The sequence below is a fragment of the Notothenia rossii genome, assembly GCF_949606895.1.
Source record: "Notothenia rossii genome assembly, chromosome: 7".
In the NCBI taxonomy this organism is placed as follows: domain Eukaryota; kingdom Metazoa; phylum Chordata; class Actinopteri; order Perciformes; family Nototheniidae; genus Notothenia; species Notothenia rossii.
Window position 1 is genome coordinate 7551147 of NC_136905.1, and position 23388 is coordinate 7574534.

Below are 23388 nucleotides of genomic sequence, written 5' to 3' on the forward strand. Positions count from 1 at the left end.
CTGCGCATGCGTGAGTGGCAATAACTTTCCTTACCAGCAGGCGGCGGTAGTGTGTATTCGTCATTCAAAAGAGGCAACAACCGGAAGACAGGCCGTTTCTCAATGTCGAGGAGGCTTGCTTGGTATCACATGTATGCTGGGCATTTAAACAGTGATTCGGCGCCACTCGATGACGTAGTATGCTTGAAATATTGTCTCTGGAGCAGCTTTACTCGACATTGAGAAACGGTTGTTTGTTGATATAAACAAACAACAAATAGCGTTTTGTTCCATTTTCACTCTACAGCGAGAAGCTCATGGGGCTTTCCCCAACCTGTGTCGAGAGCTGGAGTTAAATGAAATCTCAGATTTGCCTTCTTAATAGTTTGTTTGGGTCCCTCACTTCCGTTTCGCTTCTCAGGCACTGATTCGCTAAGCTGAACAGCCAATCGGAGTGATTGCTTTGGCAGACGGCCTTTAGCCGACAGCGGAAGGTGCCGGAGACACGACGGGGCGGGACACACCAATCTGAGTAGGGCGACAGGACGCTCATCGACGCCCCGACATTTATCGACGCCGAAAAAATCGGCTTGGTGTGTAAGGAAGGACCTTTAGCTGTCCTAAACATCAACTATGCTAACGCTCCTCTCTGTACTGAAGGTTTCAGGTTTCTTTACTGGCATTTTCATATCAGACAGCGATTGGCTGTTGAACATTTCTGACATATCAAATGTAGCTTTGAATTTCAGGGTGGTAAACGATATTTCGATCTCTCTGTCTGTACACACAAACTAAAAGATTGACAATAGACTTGACTTGACTTTGAAATCAAGTCAAGTCTGTACTACGGTAATAACAACGTGTCACATGTTCTGAATTGACCAATCAGAATAGAGTATACAACCAAGCCGTGTAATAATGTAATAAATACTGTTCTCACCTCCTTGTACAGTGAGTAGAGGAACACCGCAGTAATAATGTGTTAACACCTCTCTAATGACAAACATATGCAATCAGTTTAGTCAACATCAGAATGTTTTAGAGGAAAAACATGTTGTAATGGGGACAAACAGGATGATGTGAGTGTGAGTCATTGATACTTGTTGCCACTTGATCCAGCCCATGGGGGTCCTGGGATGGTGCGTTTTTTTTTAATTAAATGTTTGTACTTTTTGTTTGTTTTGTAAGGGAACTGTTTGTATGTACTTCACGTTGTATGTATAGGTTTTGTACCATGTTTTTCTGTGTTTCTGCTTAAATAAATAAAACAATTTGATCACAAAAAAACAAGAAAAACATGTTTTAAATGGAGGGGATGTTTAAATGATGTCCGTACCTCCTTGTACAGTGAGTAGAGGAACACCGCGGTCTGTACGGTTTTCCCTAAACCCATCTCATCGGCCAGGATGGTGTCGGTGGCCTGCGCCCAGGAGAACCGGAGCCAGTTCAGACCCTCCAGCTGGTACGGGTGCAGCGTTCCCCCGGTGCTGTCCAGGTAGTCGGGCTGACGGTCAAACTTAATGGTGGGCTGGAGGGAGAGAAACCAAGAAGAAAATTAAATCTGAGCTGATTCAAGCGGCTTTTTTCTGCCATAGGAATGCACTTGACAACGATGACATGACATTTAATACATTATTATTTTGTTAATGAGAAACGACATATGGCGACAAAGACTGTTTTTAGAATTTGGTTGGTTTAAAGTTTCACAATTATGCTGCGTTCACACCGGACGTGATGATGTTTGGGGGCAGCACGATTACATGTAAAGTCCATGCAGAGACGCGGACAGACGCAAATTCGCTCCGACGGCGAGCATGGAGCGGTGGACACGAATTCCGCGGCGCGATTGAGGCGATTGGAGGGGGTCGCGGCAAACGCTAAAGTTACATTTTTTCCACTCTAGCATCTTATGACGCGTTCTCGCGGTAGCCAATCATTTTGAAACGTGTATTACAATTAAATATGTTCATGGTGTTGTAGTTGTAGCCCCCTCTCCAGCGCGTCCTGTTTGAATGATGCGAGTAAACACAACTGACAGCCGCGGTGAAACTTGAGCGATTAGAGCGAAGCGAATATTCGCATCGTGTCGGTGTGAACGCAGCATTAGGGTTACAACTACTGATTACTGTAATTCTTCTGTGGATCATTTTCTCGCTGAATTGATTGAATGTCAGAAAATGTTTGAAAATACAGAAAAAAAGTCCAAGATTTTATCCATAACCACATGTTGAGTTTAATTTGATATAAAACAAGGAAAAGCAGTAAAATGTGCTTATTTGAGAGGCTGAAAACAGCATTTTTGGCATGAAAAATGATCATTATTATACGGTGAATTACCAAAAAAGGGTTTTCACATTTAGTTTTCCGTCAGTCAACTTATCCACTAGTTGCCTAATCGTTGCAGCTCTTCTATAAATACTCACATCAATAACCGGGTTAGCAGGTGGCCGCTCCGCCTTCTTAACTTTGACCGTCTTCTTCAGCTTCTTCTGAGGTTTGCCCTCATCACCCATCATCAACTCTCTGAAAACAAAAGACAGTCTGTGAGATAAAAACTCATAGATGCAGAAGAAGAAAGATGCACCTTTTATTACTGCGGTGTAAGAGAAGCCGAGCTGAACGTGTTTACTTTATATTAATATCAGTTTCCAACAAGAACGGTAGAAGACGGGGAAAATGCACTCGACATACTCGTATTCATTTCCAAATCATGACAGGAAGGAGAAACAGCAGGACACGTAGCTGCACTTCAAAATAAAAGCATTTCCTGTGAAACATTTTACCCTTAACTTTGTCAAGAAGCAAATAAAACACATTTTTTGACTGCCTTCAATAAGAAGTTACAACTATTTTGCGTCTGGGGTGCTTCAAAAACCCAAACCATCAGTATATACATCTGAAATGTTGTCAGAGCATATCTAACACCAATAATTGGACAAAAATATGTATTTTTCACAAAACTGTGTCTCAGGGCTTCTTCACATTTAAAAACCTATTAATGTGTCATACTCACTTAACGGGAAGAAAATCATTTAACTGACGATACGAACCATTTTTACCGAAACAAAACACAAGTCTCACAAGAAGCGTCCAAATGAGCCCTGAGCGAAAGAATGCCAACACACTTAGCACAGAACTCAAGGTATAAATACTCTTATTACAAATTGGATCTGCAATTATTAGACACAAAATTGGATTGGACCCTTATTGTTCATGCTGTCCCCAGGGACACTGGGAGTGTCCAGGAGTATTACACTTTTGGGGGAAGGGTATGAGTACCCTTACAGATTTAATAGGGTTAAGATGACCTGCTGTTCATCTTCTAAATGATGAATCTCACCTTTCCCTTACGGGGAAAACTCGCAAAATCTGGCTAACAGGCTTGACTGAAGCCAAGAAGATTATATTTCAAGTTCTCACTGGCTTCAGAGTTTCTTACCTTGAACTGTCTTCTGCGATACAATTATAATGTGGACCGATCTGATATCTAACTTAAAGGACCTCCTGACCAAATAAGAATGCTATCCCTGAGGGGATATTGCTGCCCTGGTGGTTGGTGGAGTGGGGGGTGGGTGTAGGGTCGAGGGATGGGATTGAATTAATACAAAATGTTGTGCAACCTGTACTGTGTTGTAAATTGAAGATGTTGCAATCAAAAAATGTATGATTAAAAAAAAAAACAATTGCGCGTCTGCACACCTGTGGTTCCAGTAGGTCTGTCTGTAGGTGTCAAACTCTGGGACGTCCATTTCCTCCATCTCCCAGGTGGACTGGTCGTAGGGAAGGTCTCTCCATTTGATCAAGTAATGAATGTTGCTCTTCTTATCAATACTGTGAGGAAAAAGAAAATGGAAACATTGAGGTATGAAAAAGCACTTTTACTCCGTTTCCTTTCTAGTAGTAGTATTCGTTTATTTGTCCCCGAGGGGAAAATGGGTTGCAGCACATCACAAGGGATTTAAAAAAGATAAAATATACGTCACTGACAACAACATAGACAGAGATTAAAAAGAACAGACATAAAAAAAAACAGATACCGGCAGACATGACAAGGGGCCAAGGTTCTCATTTGCGAGAGGGGTGGGGGACAGTGCCAGACCAGCTGGGTAAACAGTGCGTCCTAGCCATCATTGATTCAGGAGTTTGAAGGCTTGTGGGACGAAAGACAGCCTGGATCTGTTCTTTTTAAACAGAGGGCCACGATATCTCCGCCTGGATGGCAACAGTTCAAAATAAGAGGCGAGAGGGTGCCTCGGGTCACTCACAATACTGTGTGCCATTTTTAAAACTCTGTCAATAGGCGCGTTCACACCAAGTACTTTTCCCACAAAGGTTCCTGAGAACTCTTTAGTTCTGATGAACTAAGTACAGATCGCGTTCACACCGGAAATTAGTTCCTGGGGGTTGATTAGGCAAATGAAGCCGCTGACGTCACTTCTTCTTCTTCTGCTTTGGGTTTACTGGCTGGTCGCAAACAACTTCACAGCGTATACTGCCGCCCAAAATCCCCGGCCGGAAGTCTCCGGAGTTAGGGACTGGCTTCAGTAGAAGCTGCTGGGACTCCCAGCAGCTTCTACTGAAGCCTTCCAAGTAAACGGCCAGAACGCCGACACCTCCTCATCTCCACCGCTCCCATGTTTTATTTTGTGTTGTCATAAGTTAGTCTCTCTGCGTTTCTGCGCTGGGCTAATGCTAATGCTAATAATGATAATAAAATGGCGGCTTCACAAACGTTTTTGGGAGTTTGACGGGGCGTGGTTTGCATTCCGCCCAGCCAATCAGACACGGGAACCTTTTTCTGCCACGTAAGTCCCTGCTCTCTAGCAGTGACTGAAAAGGGGGTAAAAAAAAGGTTCTCTAGAACTAATTTAGTTCCTGGGACTTTTTCGTGTGAACGCAACTAAATCGTAGTTCTCAGGAACCTTTGTGGGAAAAGTACTTGGTGTGAACGCGCCTCTTGAATAAGCTTTCTAGACTAGAACATGAGATTCCTGACACTTTACTGGACAATGTTACGGCCCTTCTGACTGACTTTGTCTGTGCCTCAGTGGCGTCGCCGAACCAGCATATGATGCCAAAGGAGAGCACACTCTCAATAAAAGCATGAAAAAACATCTTAGCCATTCTGATGCCGACATCAAAAGACAATAATTTACGTAAAAAGAACATTCTTTGTTGAGACTTAGCATTTACTTTCTCAGACCAAACATCCCATCTGAGCTTGTGGTCAAGCACGACACCAAGATACTTGTACTCAGCGACACATTGTGTTTCTAGGTTCAGGCTTGTCTAATTTAGACAATTATAGAATAAGTTCATATTTGCCATCATACAAAGAAATGTCTTTTTTCAACCCGATTCATTCACTAATGGCGCATTTCCACTACAGCGCATCGCACGGTTTAAGCGTGCCGTGCCAAACCCGGCCCGTTTTTGGTTGCATTTCCACTAGGGGGTAGTTCCGGCTAACGGGTACTTTTTCACAGTTTTTCTGGCTCTCCAAAATCGAGGTTCTTTCCGGCCAACAACCGGGCTGAGTATGCTAAACTAGTGAGAGAATCGCTGGCAACTACAACAAAATGAACATATTTGACCGTGATTTAATTGTAATACACGTTTCAAAATGATGCCGAAGTAACAACATACTGATACCGGTTAGTAAAAACCATGAATTAATGCTTTGACAAGTCTGCAGACAGACGGCAGGCGAGAAACCTTTTAAAATGCGTGTTTTCTGAATGGAGATCGGCTAAGCTAACACAGTATATGCTCCGACCGTCCACACTCACAACAACGGCCTACAGACATAAATAAACCAGCGACTGTATTCTCCATGACACAGACAGTCTGTGGTTTGTACTTGTTTAACTTGTGTCTAGTTTCTGAACAGATATGAGGAGCTGTGAGCTCTGAGTGCTAACAGCTAACGGCGGATGTTGGTTTTGTGGTTCGCATTGAAGATGACATCACAGCTCCCCCTACACTGCGTTACTATAGTTACTGCCCCAGCTACTAAAATGTAATGGAAACGCAGCATAAAGTGAGCCTGGCCTACCAAGGCCTAACTATACCGTACTAAGCCGTGCGAGGCCCTGCAGTGGAAATGCGCCATAATTGTTCTAATGAAGTGAAATTATATTGCAATGATATTCTTTTTTAATCCACACGATTCTCCAAATACATGGATTGGTTCATACCTCATTAGGAAGGATGGGTTAATACAAAGAAAATGGAAAATTACTTCACATTTACCTAAAAGTAACTAAATAAAGAGTCTATACACTGCTGACCATAATGGTTCATTAGTAAACTTACAAATTGAACTGCAGTCTACCCCCCGACGTTCTATACTTTTTCCAATTCTTTGTTAATTAGAGGGAATAAATAGGGAATAAAACATAAAATCTTTAAGGCAGTAACTATAAACTTTAAAAATATAATACCCTGTAGTTTGCCGTATATACTCATTGCCCCAAGTGTTTTTGTTTTTTAGCTTTTAAGGTTATTTGTAGTTACATTTACCGTAAAGACTTGTCTGTAGCATCCTTTTTTAATGCTAAATTGTAATACTTCTTTTTTATTATCCTTATATATTTTATTTACATTTTGTATGACCTACTTTGCAACCTATTTTTTTAGATTGTTGATGTTCGCACCACCAGACACCAAAGCCAATTCCTTGTATGTGTAACCAGTACCAGGCGATAAACTTGATTCTGATTCTGACAACATTGTACATTAAAACATAGAATAATCATCTGTTAAAAAGCTCAATGGCTCCACATGTTCACCGTGAACTTCCAGTGTGCTTCCTGTGATATCTGATGTGTTTATAATATAACACTATGTGTGTCGTACCTGTGGTTGAGGATGCGGTGGATCATCAGCCACTCCATCTTGACCCCGTAGCGGCCGAACTTCTCCTCCATGTGGACGAAGAGAGGATCTTTGTTCTTCCTCTTGTTGCTTTTGTTTTCGTCACCCTCGCCTACAGGCGGAGGTTCGTCCATGTCGGTCTTCCTCTGGTAGTTACGAAACATCACTTGACAGTTCAGCTCCAACTGGGGAAGAGGGACGGTGTTAGAAATGCAACAACATTTGTTTCTTTAAGTCCGATTTTTGCGGATTTATTCAAACGTTTCTTCCATCTTTCATTGGAAGCATACACACAAAACAGTCTACCTTTCTATCATTGAAAAATGGAAACAATTTTAAATTTATAATAAAACATTGACCTATAAATATCTTACATTAAATTCCAAAATTGCACAAAGTGACATGACCTTCTTTCGCTTTCACTCAGACAGACCTCGAAATAAAAGTGTAAAATCCAACCAAAAATGAATTTCCACTTTATCTAAACGTGTTTTACTTAAAAAACACATTTATATAACAAATATATGTCTATCGATATGTTACCTACTGCACTTAATGCATGCGTACCACAGCTACAACACAAACATGCTTACATTTCACCATTGGTTTCCAAGTGTGCAAAAACACGCTATGATTGATATCTTTTTTCCACGTTTCGTGCTTACAAAAAGTAAAACATTTCTGAAAAACGGTCTGGAAGTGCAAATAATCTCTCTGCATAATTAGTGTGTTGCTATGGCGTTACTGACCGTGCAACTGTGTGTGCAACGTAAGAGCATCCTGCGTGTGTGTGAGTACATTTGACCGTCCAAAAATATGTGAAACTAATTGATCTGTGGGAATATATTCGATGCATTTCTAGTTTGTGTGTATGAGGGATTTTTCAGATAACTCCACTTCAGTTGGAAACAGATTTCAGAGAGTTAGACAAGATAAGATAAGTTTGGTGTTGCAGCAGCATAAAGACATGGCATAGTACAATACAAATGAAAAAGACTAGAAATAAACAAGAAAGTAGAAAATATTAGGGGTAGGAATCAACAGGCTCCCCACACGATACTATAGTATTGCGATTCTACGATATGCTAAGTATTGCGATACGATGTATTGCGCATATATATTTATATATGACTGCATGATATATTGGGCTCCAGTGTGTTTAACATGTGACAAAAGCCTTCGTTGCCACAACGCTCAATGGACGCAGGTCTTTGCACATGAAGCAGGTGATGATCAAGTTATTTTCTTAGCTTTACCAAGCAAACTTATGGCGCATTTCCACTGCAGAGCCTCGCTCGGCTTAGTACGGTATAGTTAGGCCTTGTTAGGCCAGGCTCACTTTATGCTGCGTTTCCATTACAGTTTAGTAGCTGGGGCAGTAACTATAGTAACGCAGTGTAGGCGGAGCTGTGACGTCATCTTCAATGCGAACCACAAAACCAACATCAGCCGTTAGCTGTTAGCGCTCAGAGCTCACAGCTCCTCATATCTGTTCAGAAACTAGACCAAAGTTAAACAAGTCCAAACCACTGACTGTCTGTGTCATGGAGAATACAGTCGCTGGTTTATTTATGTCTGTAGGCCGTTGTTGTGAGTGTGGACGGTCGGAGCATATACAACGTTAGCTTAGCAGATCTCCATTTAGAAAACACGCATTTTAAAAGGTTTTTCGCCTGCCGTCTGTCTGCCGACTAGTCAAAGCATTAATTCATGGTTTTTACTAACCGGTATCAGTATGTTGTTACTTCGGCATCCTTTTGAAACGTGCATTACAATTAAATCACGGTCAAATATGTTAATTTAGTTGTAGTTGCCAGCGATTCTCTCTAGTTTAGCATACTCAGCCCGGTTGTTGGCCGGAAAGAACCTGGATTTTGGAGAGCCAGAAAAACTGTGAAAAAGTACCCGTTAGCCGGAACTACGCCTAGTGGAAACTCAACCAAAAGAGGAGCGCTGTAGTGGAAATGCGCCATTAGATTTGCAATATGAATAGTTTATATAATAAAATATCGATACTTGGCGTCCGTGTATCGATACAATATCGCCAAGCAAAATATCGCGATACAATGCTGTATCGATTATTTCCCCCACCCCTAGAAAATATACATGTTGAATTGACACATTGACAATAAGAAGTTACCTGTAGCTCCATGACCCAGGAGCAGTGCCAGTAGGACATGTTGCACCACTTCACGAAGAACTCCCTCTCCCTGCGGCCCACCAGAGGGGGGGGGTCGGGGGAGTCGGTGGGGAGGTCAGCGGGGCGGGGGACAGGCGTGGGGGGTGGCAGCTCCCCCCATTTCCACGTCAACACCTTCTGGACTTTACCCTTCATGTGGGGACACTGTTAGGAAGAAGGGAAAGAGAGGAAGATATTTAGGATGTGAAGCATGAGAAGAAACAGAAGTGTTTAGGAATGTAGATATTTAAGGAATGGTGTAATTTCAAAAGCAAATCAAATCGTTCATGGCTTGTAGGGCTGCGTCATTTGGAAAGATTACTAATTACAGATATATTGAAGCGATCATGGTGTGAATTTTTTTAACAGACACACTGTACCAAACAGACTTTTATTTAAGTCTGTAAAACACAGAGTAGGCCGTGACTTCTCTGCAGCACGACAATATTTTATTAAGATATTTAGCAAATATTGTGCTTCCTGCAATTTGGATAACATTTCAATTCATTGTGAAGCCCCCCCTCACTATCACTTCTTTAATTGCACAGACCTAATAGCTTGTCTAAAACCCAGTAATGGTGCACAAGATGGAATCTGCACACACGCCCACGTGAGATCGACGTGCACGCTGAGACTCCCAGCAGCCGTGCACGCTAGCCTTGCATTTACTTGCACCATTTTAACTATTTTATCTTGTTTTATTGTGTTGCAATGTTGGAGGAGCCTGTGACCTCAGTGATACATCTGTAGCTATGCACACATGACAATAAAAGCCTTGAATCCGTGCACGCTCACAGCAGCCTTTTTTTATTTTATGAAAAGGTCATCAAATCCATTTTTCTTATTTATATCAAAATATTTTCACAGTTTCCAATTTCCTTACATCATTCTTCCCAAAGATTATTTAATTTTGCTCAAATCCCACATTCCTGAATTCACCGTGCACGCTCACAGCAGCCGTGCACGCTCACACTCACAGCAGCCGTGCACACTCACAGCAGCCGTGCACGGCTTCTGTGAGTGTGCACGGCTGCTGTGCACGCTCACAGAAGCCGTGCACCTCACAGCAGCCGTGCACGCTCACAGCAGCCGTGCACGCTCACAGCAGCCGTGCACGCTCACAGCAGCCGTGCACGTGCTCACCTTGCATTTACTTGCACCATTTGAACTATTGTATCCGTTTCATTGCGTTGCCCTGTTGGAGGAGCCTTCAGTGACACATCTACACTGTAGCTATGCACACACAATAAAAGCCTTGAATCCGTGCACGCTCAGAGCAGCCGTGCACGCTCAGAGCAGCCGTGCACGCTCCCAGCAGCCGTGCACGCTCTCACCTTGCAGCGGGGGCAGATCCACTCTCCGTTGGGGATCTCGGGCAGGGGGGGGTTGAGGCAGTGGATGTGGTAGGAGGAGGGGCACGAGTCGCAGCACAGTAGCTCTCCTCCATCCTTACACACCCGGCAGAACTCAATGTGGTGGTCGTCCTCTTCCTCCACGCCTTCGTCCCTCCTGTCCTCCTCTTCCTCCCCTTCGGCCTCCGACAGCTCATCCCTGGCCTCCCACTGGATCCCCTCCTTCTCCTGGTGGCAGAATTACAGGGAGAGAGGGGGAGAGAGAGGGGGAGAGGCAGGGAAGGTATGCGGAAAGAAGTGTGAGGAAAAAAAGACAGGGAGGGCGGTGTGGAGTGATTTTCAAGAGCGACCGGGGTTCAGTGGGGGTGTGTGTGTGTGTGTGTGTGTGTGTGTGTGTGTGTGTGTGTGTGTGTGTGTGTGTGTGTGTGTGTGTGTGTGTGTGTGTGTGTGTGTGTGTGTGTGTGTGTGTGTGTGTGGAGCCACAGTGGAGGGAGGGGAGGAGGAAATGGGGGATGGGGGGGGAACGAGAGGAGAGACAGGAACATGAGCAATGGGGTTGGGGGGGGAGGCAGTGGAGGACAAAGAGAAATGGAGACACAAAGATTTTCTTTAATTATCATAAATAACGTCCACTTTCAGAAATGTACACACCTGTAAAAAATGTTCTTGTATTTTATCTAATTGTTTGAATGTTTTTTTTTCCGTCTTTTTGTTGTATTTTTTCTCATTTTATTTTTATTTCACGTTCTGTCTTTTATATATTTTTAATTACCATTTAATAAAGTCAATTTTCAACCATGTACACACCTGTTCAACTTCCAAATCAAACACAATTTACAAGCAAGTGTTTCAAGTATTCCAGCTCCTTTCCTGCCGTTACTTTACATGACTTAATATTAACATGGTTAATGTTTTAACTTTTATACACACCTGTAACATATGTTATTTCATCTAATTGTTTGAATTGTATTTTTAGCGTCTCGTTTAATTTGTATTTCACGTTCTATCATGTCTTTTATCATTTGTTCTTGTAGTTTTAATTGTCTTTCACACAATCTTCTATAGCCGCGTTCACACCGCAGTACTTTTCACACTTTAGTTAGGAACTTTAGTTCCGAAATGTCGCGTTCACACCAAAAAGAGTCGGAACTAAAATTAGTTCATGAGAACCTTTCTAGCCCCTGCTAGAGAGCAGGGGCTTCGTGGTAGAAAAAGGTTCATATGTCTGATTGGCTGGGCGGAATGCAAACCACGCCCCGAAAAACTCAAAAAAAAGTGTTGTGAAGCCACCATTTTATTATCCTAGCATTAGCATTATTAGCATTAGCATTAGCCCAGCGCAGAAACGCAGAGAGACTAATTTATGGCAACACAAAATAAAACATGGGAGCGGTGGAGATGAGGAGGTGTCGGCGTTCTGGCGATTTACTTGGAAGGCTTCAGTAGAAGCTGCTGGGAGTCCCAGCAGCTTCTACTGAAGCCAGTCCCCAACTCCGGGGACTTCCGGCCGGGGATTTTGGGCGGCAGTATACGCCGTGAAGTTGTTTGCGGCCTGCCAGTAAACCCAAAGCAGAAGAAGAAGAAGAAGAAGTGACGTCAGCGGCTTCATTTGCCTAATCCACCCCCAGGGACTTATTCCGGTGTGAACGCGATCTGTATTTAGTTCATCAGAACTAAAGAGTTCTGATGAACTAAGTTCTCATGAACCTTTGTGGGAAAAGTACTGCGGTGTGAATGCGCCTTTTGTGTGTTATGTTGTAAAGCCCCCTGACACACACACGTGATATTGGACTATATAAAATAAACTTTGATTGGTGGGATTGTCTGTTGATTGTGTTTATATATGTATTTTTAAACGTATTTGTATATATATATATATATTTGTATTCCTCTGGATTGTGGGAAACGGTATTTCGATCTCTCCGTCTGTACACACAAACTGAAAGACTGACAATAAAGGTGACTTTGAACACTGTGTTTTTGTTTTGTCGAACTAACAAAGCTTTGCATGTTCTCCACTGTTTGTGTTCTTTTGGTTGTATTTAATTTGTATTTCACGTTCTATCATGCCTTTTATAATTTGTTCTTGTACTTTTAATGATCTTTTACACTGTCATCTATGTTTGTTAATCCTTAAAGCCCCCTGAGACACATGTGTCGTGTGATATTAGAATATTAAATACACTTTGATTGGTGGTGTGTTTTTGTTTTTGTCATCTTTGCAGTACTCACACAGTGGGGACAGCTCCACTTTCCCTCGGGGGCCTTCTCCATGTCGGGGTCCAGGCAGACCATGTGATAGGCTCGGGGACAGGTGTCACATAGAATGATTTCCCCGCCCTGCTGGCACACTTCGCAGTAGTCCTGGTGGTCCGTCTCGTAGCCGTCGCCGTCCTCCGTCTCCACTGAGAGGACAACAGCACATTAGGATAATAACACGTTTTGACATCTTCAAATTCCACTTTTCCAGACTCAAATTTCCAGACTTCTCAGTAGATTTCTCACACCTTATGGAAGTGCAGATGCTGCTAAAATAAGAGTGGAATAGAAAAATATGACTTACTTTAATAATATCATTGTGTGATTCGTATTTGCTAATGTTTATCTATATTTGCTACTTCTCACACTTCTTAGCTAAGCTTGGGAACATTCCTTATTAAGAAGATTTGTTGCAGTGTTGTTAGTTACAGTCCATAGATGAGAGTACAATTATGGCCCCGCCCACTTTTGGGGGAAACCAACGCTGTCATTTGAATGGCGATCAAGCCTGAAGCCACAGAGATCTTCTTTTACTGTCCTTTGTTCTCAGAGGAAGTTCAGAAACACTGAACTCTGGATTTGTTTTAATGTTTGAGGTGCAATAGACGACACAGCGGCTTGTTGGCATGATACAACTATTATTTCCACCTCGCTCATGAGAGTAACATCTGGAGAAATTACAGCCTCGCCTACAGAATTTAATTTAACCATATATCGAGACCGATCGTCGATTTCAAATGATTGAATGTAATTGTTTGCCTGACTGTCCGTCGTTATCGAGCTCTTTGAAGATCCACAAATCCACGGTTTTCAAAAATGTCTGATCGGATTGGCAAAAACAGAATTTGTATCGACCGCCATTCAAATGACGGCGTTGGTTTCCCCCAAAAGTGGACGGGGCCGTAATTTTCTCCCAGAAGTGACGTAGGTGTTACTCTCATGTATGTGCACCAACAGGATGACCCTAATCCTTCAATCAGGTGAACTGGAACATCCTGATATGGCCTCCCTAACTTCAACAATGCTCCCTTTATTATCACCAAGCTCAACCCCTCCCTTTCTGCTCTCTCTGTGTTTAAATATTCAACCCAAACTCTTCGTCTTTCACTCTGCAGACAGCATGCTCTCTGTGCGACTGACTGAACTTTCTTGCAAGAAATAAAATACGACAAAGACAGCTGAATGGTTTGATTCTCTATCCACATTTGATAAATAAACTCAGACCACAAAGACTTAATGCCTTCACAGGGTATATGCAGGAATCCTGAAGTAAAATGTAAAACCTTCTAAGACCCTTTCCATACATTTTAAGACCTCATCGCCACTTTGAGTTTTAACCGGTTACCTTGGTGACACACTTTACCTTACATTGACTATATACAGTATTGATTGTCCTTCCTCCTTATCTTCCAACCATTTGGACGCAGACTTGCATTTCCCCATAACGATGTTGCTTAGCAACCGGCGTAAACGGACCTTCGCGCGCTATCAAGCAGTGAGCGTGCGATGTCCTGTTCAGATGACGTCAAACCCAACTGGATGCCATAAATAAACTACACAGAATCACACTACACACCTACGCAATGATTACATTCAGGCAAACTGTAGAATACAACCTCTTTGGACCATTTATAGACTTATTGAAAACAAGCTACAAAATGTAATACCTTGGAAAATGTTGTTTAATACTTTTCAATAGCCTTAAATCAACTTTTAAGACCCCGCGGACCCCCTGCTTTGCCTATGCATTTTATTTTGATGCCAATGTTGGATATTTTGCACGATTTTATTCAAAGTTTGCATCTATCTTCCTTCTCCTCTTGGTGGATCCTGAACCAGCCAGTTGTTATATTTGGGATTGTAAAGTAAGCCTTTGGAAGACTTGCATTTAACCACGTGTTCATTCACACAACATACTTCTTGCTTTGGCATGAATTGAGCTCGCTGTGTTCAGCTTACTATCACATAGATGTTAACAAGTCAACTTCACCATCTGTAGGCTGGCTCCAAACTCTCTTTTTATTGTAGTCAAAGGATTATTCTGGAAACACAAATATGTTCTTTTCATTTTCTACACATTGTGAAACCTTTAAATGACTAGAATCTAATTATTTTCCATAACGAGAATTTAACCTATTCATCTTGACGTTGATCGTTTTCAACAAAGAAAACCTCCTACACTTATCTACTCTATGTTCCCAAATGTTAATCCAGCATTGACTCAAAAATAGCATCAACTTCTTTACTTAAATATATTTCTTTTGCCAACCTTTCTTCTTCTTCTTGGCACTCTTGGGTTTCTTCTTAGGACGGCTGCTGCGGTTGGCGCCGTCGGTCCCGGGGAAACTGCCTTCGTCAAAGTCACTTTCCACTTCTGGTTCATCTTCATCACTCTGACGGAGAAACAGAGCGGGAGAGAAGACGTTAACTGGTTAAGTTATAGTCATTTACCAAGATTCTGATTCGATGTAATCATTATTTAGATTAGATTAGGTGAATTTATTGTCATTGCATAATGCAAGCAGAGTGTAACGAAATTAGGAGGGTCTAACCAGAGTGCAAACAGTCAGTTATATAAACATCTATCAGCAGTAGGGATGCCAGAAACTGACCATGATCAAATTCGAAAATCGGGCTGCCCTGGCGAATATTAATCGATCCCCCGCGGGAGAGAACTTTTTTTTTTTTTTACTCCATTTGCACTTGTCAGTTCGAAGTAGTTCCACGAGGAACTCTTCTTCGAACGTACCGCTTTGTTCATCTTTAGTTGTGTTGTTCTCACTGTTCTCACTGTTCTGTATATCGCCAATAAATCAATCGCACGTGAGACGGAGAGGGGGGGGAGGGGGGGGGGGGGGTTGCGCTGCTGGCTTCCTCCAAGTTTACAGTAAAACAAACTGGTGGTGCGACCAACGGCCATTTACAATTATTAATACTATTATTAGCATTAGTCTATATTTTGGTTGAAACTAAGCCAGGAAATTAAAGAAAAACATAAATAATAATACAAAAATATATAAATAGAATCGAATTTTAAAAATAATTTTCGATTATGGAGACTGTAACGAATATTTGAAAAATCGAACAATCGCTGGCATCCCTAATCAGCAGTCTGTACAAAATAAATGATACGAATAAAGGTAAATAGAAGTCAAATGTATAAATAATGTCATCTGAAGTTTCTGTCCCTAAAGTTTCTAAAATGTTGCCCCATTAATTGTGTGAGTATTTCCTTGTGCAAGGGTCTAAGGACGGAGGCTGTCTATGTTTTAAAATCTGTAAAGCCCCTCCAGACAAATGTGTAATCTGTGATATAGGGCGCTATAAACTAAATCGACCGGTTTAATGTTCGTCTAAATTGAAAAAATGAAAATGTGTAATTTGTGATATTGGGCTATGTCAATCAAATGTATTGATTTAATGATTTTCTAAGTTGAGAACGTAAATCTGCTGTGTAACACTGACAAAAGGTAGCATAACAAGTAACTTAGGGAGGAGCGCTTCCTCTTGCTGTTGAGGCCTCCTAGTTTGAGTCTGTCATGTTTCATACTCTCTAAAGCCCCTTGAGACAAATGTGTAATATAAACAAAACTGACTGGTTTAATGATCGTCTAAATTGAAATCTGAAGTCTCAAAGACAGAAAAGGGCAGATAAAGAGTCTTACAGATGAGCGCTTCCTCTTGCTGTTCAGGCCTCCTAGTTTGATCTTGAGCGGAGCCACCTTCTTAGGTTTGGGTTTCGGTGCAGGCTTCGCAGCGGGCCTTGACTTCTTGCGAGCGTTTGGACCTGAGAAAACAGAGAGGAAACTTCAATCACAAAATACTTCAGAACGGCATTAGACAGTCTAATGTTTAATTTTTATCGGTATGTTTATTTTACTTTGATTTCTTTATTTTAACAAATACCAAACCACCTTATTTTCATGCTTAGTTATCATTAGTGATGTTACGTTCACGAACGATCTGTTTTTTTTATCGTTGGTTCACTTCCTGCCATAACTCCACTCGCCTTCACGTGAACAGTGAAAAAGCTTGATTTTGTTCCCCAAGCGTATTCCGTGAAGACCCGTCCCTACTCTGATTGGTTAGGTTTAAGCAGGAGTGCCTCTGATTGGTTAGGTTTAAGCAGGAGTGCCTCTGATTGGTTAGGTTTAAGCAGGAGTGCCTCTGATTGGTTAGGTTTGGGCACGAGGAGTGAGATGTTGTGGGTTAGGGTTAGCCAATCAGAGTCAGAGTAGGGGTGGGTTTTAACGGAATACGCATGAGAGAGAAGTCATAACGAGCGGTACAGGTAGACAACGTGTTTTTCGGGTGAAAAAATGTGCCAAACGCAGCAGCATTTGGATGCACTTCAACAAAAACATAGGCAATGATAAAGCGGAGTGCAACATTAGTAAAGCTAAAATATAATTTAAAGATTGGTCAACAAATAATCTCCACCGCCACTTTTGAACGGCTCTCGTTAAGGAACGGAGCCATAAGATCCGAATCCCTTCAAAGACCCGTAATTCCCATCGCTAGTCGTCATGTCACCTTTGCCCTCTTTGGTCTTGGCCTTGCGGAGCGGGGGTGCGGGGGGGGGCGGGGGGTGCAGCAGCAGCAGGGGGTGTTGGAGCAGGAGGTGAAGCAGCGGCTCCGGTCTCCGAGCATCCGTCAGTCCCCGGGACCACCATGTTCTCCACGGCTGCAGCCACGCTGGCAGCCGAGAGCGCCGCGTTGGCCGAGGCAGAACCCTGCAGGAGAGACAGAGAGAGAGACAGGGTGAGACACGGAGAGAGAGAGACGGAGAGAGAGAAAGAAAGAGTGAGAGACAGCGAGAGAGACAGAGAGAGAGACGGAGAGAGAGACGGAGAGAGAGAAAGAGTGAGAGACAGAGTGAGAGACAGAGAGAGAGACAGAGTGAGAGACAGAGTGAGAGACAGAGTGAGAGACAGAGAGAGAGAAAGAGTGAGAGACAGAGTGAGAGACACAGAGAGAGACAGAGAGAGACAGAGTGAGAGACAGAGAGAGAGACAGAGAGAGAGACGGAGTGAGAGACAGAGTGAGAGACAGAGTGAGAGACAGAGTGAGAGACAGAGAGAGAGACAGGGTGAGAGACGGAGAGAGAGACGGAGAGAGAAAGAGTGAGAGACAGAGTGAGAGACAGAGTGAGAGACAGAGAGAGACAGAGTGAGAGACAGCGAGAGAGACAGCGAGAGAGACAGAGAGATGGAGAGAGAGAAAGAGTGAGAGACAGAGTGAGAGACAGAGTGAGAGACAGAGTGAGAGACAGAGAGAGAGACAGGGTGAGAGACGGAGAGAGAGAAAGAGTGAGAGACAGAGTGAGATACAGAGAGACAGAAAGAGTGAGAGACAGAGTGAGAGACAGAGAGAGAGATGGAGAGAGAGACGGAGAGAGAAAGAGTGAGAGAAAGAGTGAGAGACAGAGTGAAAGACAGAGAGAGACGGAGAGAGAGACGGAGAGAGAGACGGAGAGAGAGAAAGAGTGAGAGAAAGAGTGAGAGACAGAGAGAGAGACAGAGTGAGAGACAGAGAGAGGGTGAGAGACGGAGAGAAAGACAGAGTGAGAGACAGAGAGAGAGACAGGGTGAGAGACGGAGAGAGAGACAGAGTGAGAGAGAGACAGAGACAGGGTGAGAGACGGAGAGAGAGAGAGAGACAGCGAGAGAGAGAGACGGAGAGAGAGACAGAGAGAGAAAGAGTGAGAGACAGAGAGAGAGACAGAGTGAGAGACAGAGTGAGAGACAGAGTGAGAGACAGAGTGAGAGACAGAGTGAGAGACAGTCACACACAGCTGCAATAAATAGTAACTTATTGTAAATGGATTGAATTTATATATATATATATATATATATATATATATATATATATATATATATATATATATATATATACACATATATGTTGCACCGTTGGAGGAGCCCGTGACTTCAGTTTTTCATTGCCATATCTACACTGTAGCTGATGACAATAAAGCCTTGAAACATGAAACTACTGTGAATGGATTGAAGTTATATATTGTTTCTCAAAACGCTTTTACAAGTCTCCCATTTACACACATTCATCCAGAGGCAGAGGCAGAGGATGCCATGGAGAGTAAGTTGGGGATATCTTCCTTCGGACACTTCAATGTGTTGACTGCAGCTACTGGTGGACGACCACACTTCCTCCTGAGACACAGTCGCCTATTTTTCCCCCTACAGGATGAGTGAATTACCCGAAATATAATCGAATAATACTCAGAATAGACTATTTTTAACGGTTACGTTTCACTCCTCTTAATGTGGCTGATTGTGCCAATGAGCACCTTGGATCTTATTGGTTTCCTTTTTAGTGTTAAATGTTGTGTAAACTCTGGTCTGCACAAAGCCTTGGTCACCAGGGGTTGTTCTTAAATGTATAAATAAATGTGAATTGACTTGTCTTGAATAATCAATTAATCTTTAGAGTAATATTTCATGAAAATAAGACCATTTTCAGTCACTCAAATATGGATTTCTCACATCACCTTGGACTTTGAGAAACCGGGATGGACATTTCACATTTTTTCTGACATTTAAAAAGACCAGATTATTAAAAGAGAATAATCAACAGATGAATCAATAAAGAATATGTTCATTCTTCATTCATTCATTACTAGCGTGATTGCAATACCTTAAGCGGGTTGTTGGTGCTGAACTCTCTCCACTTAGCCATCATCAAAGTCATCATCTTGGACACGGCAATTTTGGGGTTCTTTGATGCAATTAAAGGTCTAAGGACAAAAAGGGTACATCAAATAAAGCGATCTATTTACGACTATGACTATATCATGTAAAAAGGTGAGTGCTTACCTGACAAACTGGCTGAAGGCCTTGTAGTTGGTGAGGGAGCTGTAGTCCTCCTGAGTGAAAGCGTGGTCGATGTCCTTCATGCCCCAAGTCTCCAACAGCTGGATGGAGCTTTTCGGCTGAGGAGGAAAAGAGATGTGAGTTTGGGAAGTCAGCTCTGAAGGAATTAAAGGTCCCCCATTATAGTGATCTGATTGGCTGAAACACCAAACAGATCATTGCAGCATTACCCATAATCCCCTCTGTTTCAGCCCTGTTTCCAAAGTGCTAATTCTCTGTCTGTTACTTTAGATGAAAATAAGGAGCCCCTCCCCACGCCCCTCTGAGAGAGATTTGGTTACAAAGAACACAATGGTGCTCTAAGAGGAGGCTCAGGTGATAAGGTGGGGGGGGGGGGGGTACCTTGGTTGCTGATTGGCTAATGGTTACACAAGCCAGAAAAACATTATGACATCATAAAGTGGCCAAAATCTGATCAGCTCATTTTCAGACAGGCTTTTATAGAAATGGGTCAGGACAAAAAGAGAGAGAATCTTTGTTCCTGAAACTTTCAGAGTCTCTTTCCACAGAGGGGACACATGTTGATGTAGAAGAGACATGAAGACAAGGGGACACATGTTGATGTAGAAGAGACATGGAGAAGAGGATTTTGCATAATAGGTGACCTTTATGGCGCATTTCCACTGCAGGGCCTTGCTCGGCTTAGTACGGTATCGTTAGGCCTTGGTAGGCCAGGCTCACTTTATGCTGCGTTTCCATTACAGTTTAGTAGCTGGGGTAGTAACTATAGTAACGCAGTGTAGGCGGAGCCGTGACATCATCTTCAATGAGAACCACAAAACCAACATCAGCCGTTAGCTGTTAGCCCTCAGAGCTCACAGCTCCTCATATCTATTCAGGAACTAGACAAAAGTTAAACAAGTCCAAACCACAGACTGTCTGTGTCATGGTGAATACGGTCGCTGGTTTATTTATGTCTGTAGGCCGTTGTTTTGAGTGTGGACGGTCGGAGCATATACTGCGTTAGCTTAGCAGATCTCCATTCAGAAAACACGCATTTTAAAAGGTTTCTCGCCTGCCGTCTGTCTGCAGACTTGTCAAAGCATTAATTCATGGTTTTTACTAACCGGTATCAGTATGTTGTTACTTCGGCATCATTTTGAAACGTGCATTACAATTAAATCAAGGTCAAATATGTTCATCTTGTTGTAGTTGTAGCCCCCTTGCCAGCGATTCTCTCTAGTTTAGCAAACTCAGCCCGACTCAGCCCGGTTTTTGGCCCGGAAAGAACCTCGATTTTATGGGGCCAGAAAACTGTGAAATAGTACGCGCTAGCCGGTACAACGCCTAGTGGAAACGCAACCAAAAACGTTAAAGCGAGCTCCGCGCTGTAGTGGAAATGCGCCATAACTGATCACTGAGTATTTACCAGACAATCCTCCTCATCATCCTCGTCTTCCTCTGGCTCTGGATCTTTGCGTTTGCTCTTGGAGCTGGAGGAGCCTCCTTTCTCTGAAGATGCTCCTCCTCCTCCTCCTCCTCCTCCTCCTCCTTTCTTCTTCTCTTTGGCCGAGCTGGAGCGCCTTTTCTTCTTCTTTCCTGGAGCGTAATCACTCCCTTCACTCTCTGACCGAACACCTGCCTCTCCTGCATCTCTCTCTGCAGCTTCCACTCCCATCCGGGGCTCTGGGGAGCTGACGGGCAACTCCTGCAACAGAGACGCTATGCAGATTAGACAAAGACAGTGGTGCTTATATACCTTTTTATATTTTAGAAAGTGCCATCCTTTCAACTTCTAGTGATAATTGTGCCACTAGATTGAGATGTGAAAATCTGAATGGATTTTTAATTAGTCTACAAGCATTTTCTAAAAATATATACGATTTTTGTAATCATTGTTGATTTTAAACGTTTAGGAAACAAGAAAGAAAATCCATTTCAGATGCTGGAACGAGAGAAGCTTTATCATATCACTGTAAACTGAGTAATGTTGGGTATGAACTGTTGTATAAATCAGCTTTTTAAATGTTTTCAATGTGGAATCTGATATATTATACAAGGCATCGTTAACCGCCGGCTGCCCCCTGCCCTCTCTGGAACACATCTCCACCTCCCGCTGCCTCAGCAGAGCTAATAAAATAATAAAGGACAGCTCTCACCCAGGTCACACACTGTTCTCTCTCCTGCCTTCTGGGAGGAGATGCAGGAGCTTCAAGTCATGGACAAACAGACTCAAAAACAGTTCCTACCCCTGGGCCGTCAGGCTTATTGTCCTACTGCCGTGTTTTTAATGTCATGTATGTTGTTGTCCTACTGCTGTCCAAAGTACCTCCTAGGTGCTGCTTGCATTTAATATAAAACACATAACCCTAACCCTTCACAATGAGAATCAGGAGATCTGTATTGGTCCCACAAAAGGGGGAACTCTACATTGTTACAGCAAAAGTAAAGAGACAAAAATAGCTTATATTACACAAGTTACAAAATACACATCCAGTACAGGTAAAAATATTAAATGGCGTGACTTTCACCTACTTTATCCGAGATACTCTTATTGATAATGATAATGATAATAATATATGGGATTTGTATAGCGCTTTTCCTAATGCTCAAAGACGCTTTACATTAAATCAGAGCAGAAACCAAACAAAGAAAACTAAAAAACATAAACAATAGTCCTAATCCAAATGCAGAGTCAAATGGGCGGGGTGTAAAATAAATAGCTTATATTACACAAATTACAATTTACAAAATACACATCCAGTACCAGCACAAATATTAAATGGCGTGACTGTCACCTACTTTATTCCAGATACTATTAAGCCCTTGAAAACAATATAATAAATATGTGTGCACAATATTGGGGTGTAAAGTACCACCTAGTACAGCCATATTTAACATTTTCCATTAAAACGATGTCACACTGACCTCTCTGACCGGCCTCTGCCTCTTGCTGCTCCTGCTGCTCTTCTTCCCTTTCTTCTTCTTCTTGGACTTTGGGATCTCCTCTACATCAGACACAGCATCCTCCTGCTCCTCCTCACCTGTGTGTGTGTGTGTGTGTGTGTGTGTGTGTGTGTGTGTGTGTGTGTGTGTGTGTGTGTGTGTGTCAGATCAGAATCAGAATTAGTACCACAGAGGGGAAATGTACATTGTTACAGCAGAAAAGAGCCAAAGACAGCTTAATGTTGTATACAAAGATGAAACAAAGTATAATAATGTGTGTGTGTGTGTGTGTGTGTGTGTGTGTGTGTGTGTGTGTGTGTAGGAGGACACCTGTCATTATTGAGAAAGAGAAAAGCACGCGGACAGAAGCCTTGCTGTAGGCCACGGGGAACAAACACACACACACACTGCTGACACGCGCACGGGCACGAGCTCTCAAATACCCGTGCACGCACCAACACACTCATAACGCCACAAACAGAACAGGTTGAAACTTGTATTTCCTGCGGTTTTAAAACTTTGACAGCTCACACTCGACCTCTCACACACACATTGGAGTTTTACAGAGGAGTTAAAATAATAAAACTATTAACATTTGCTTTACAAGTTGGGCTAACTAGAGCTAATGGCGAGTGGCGGACTGGCTAGCTTAAGCTAACGTTAGCTTAGAGTCAGAGATGGACCTTCTTCTTCTCTTTGGGATATAAAAGCAGCTCACCGTGGAGAAGTGAGGACTCCTCGGCGGCTCCAAAGTCTTCCCTATCATCCTCGCTGCCCGACATGTTATGCAGCGATTTAATTTCACGTCTTGCTGGTCTGATTAATCCCTCCTAAACCTTGCTCCTCGGTCGACGAGGGAGGAGGGAAAATGACGTGGGACCGCCGAACCGGGGGTGTCCGGGCAGAAGGGAGGGGGCGGTGGGTGCTGTGAAATAAATAATGAATAAATAAAAAATGCATTGGTTGC

At 42.8% G+C, this 23388-nt stretch overlaps 1 protein-coding gene across 1 annotated transcript in view; it reads right to left on the reverse strand.

Moving 5' to 3' along the window:
- The window catches only part of chd4b (chromodomain helicase DNA binding protein 4b), a 70364-nt gene that overhangs the window by 46516 nt on the left and 460 nt on the right, over positions 1-23388 (reverse strand). The window contains 16 exon segments of the mRNA XM_079691485.1: positions 1316-1507; positions 2403-2502; positions 3679-3810; positions 6838-7040; positions 8996-9199; positions 10369-10614; positions 12619-12791; positions 14915-15038; positions 16311-16432; positions 17179-17225; positions 17227-17378; positions 19300-19399; positions 19479-19594; positions 20905-21183; positions 22404-22519; positions 23140-23346. Of these exon segments, the coding sequence (XP_079547611.1) occupies positions 1316-1507; positions 2403-2502; positions 3679-3810; positions 6838-7040; positions 8996-9199; positions 10369-10614; positions 12619-12791; positions 14915-15038; positions 16311-16432; positions 17179-17225; positions 17227-17378; positions 19300-19399; positions 19479-19594; positions 20905-21183; positions 22404-22519; positions 23140-23203 (2370 nt within the window). The 5' untranslated portion in view covers positions 23204-23346.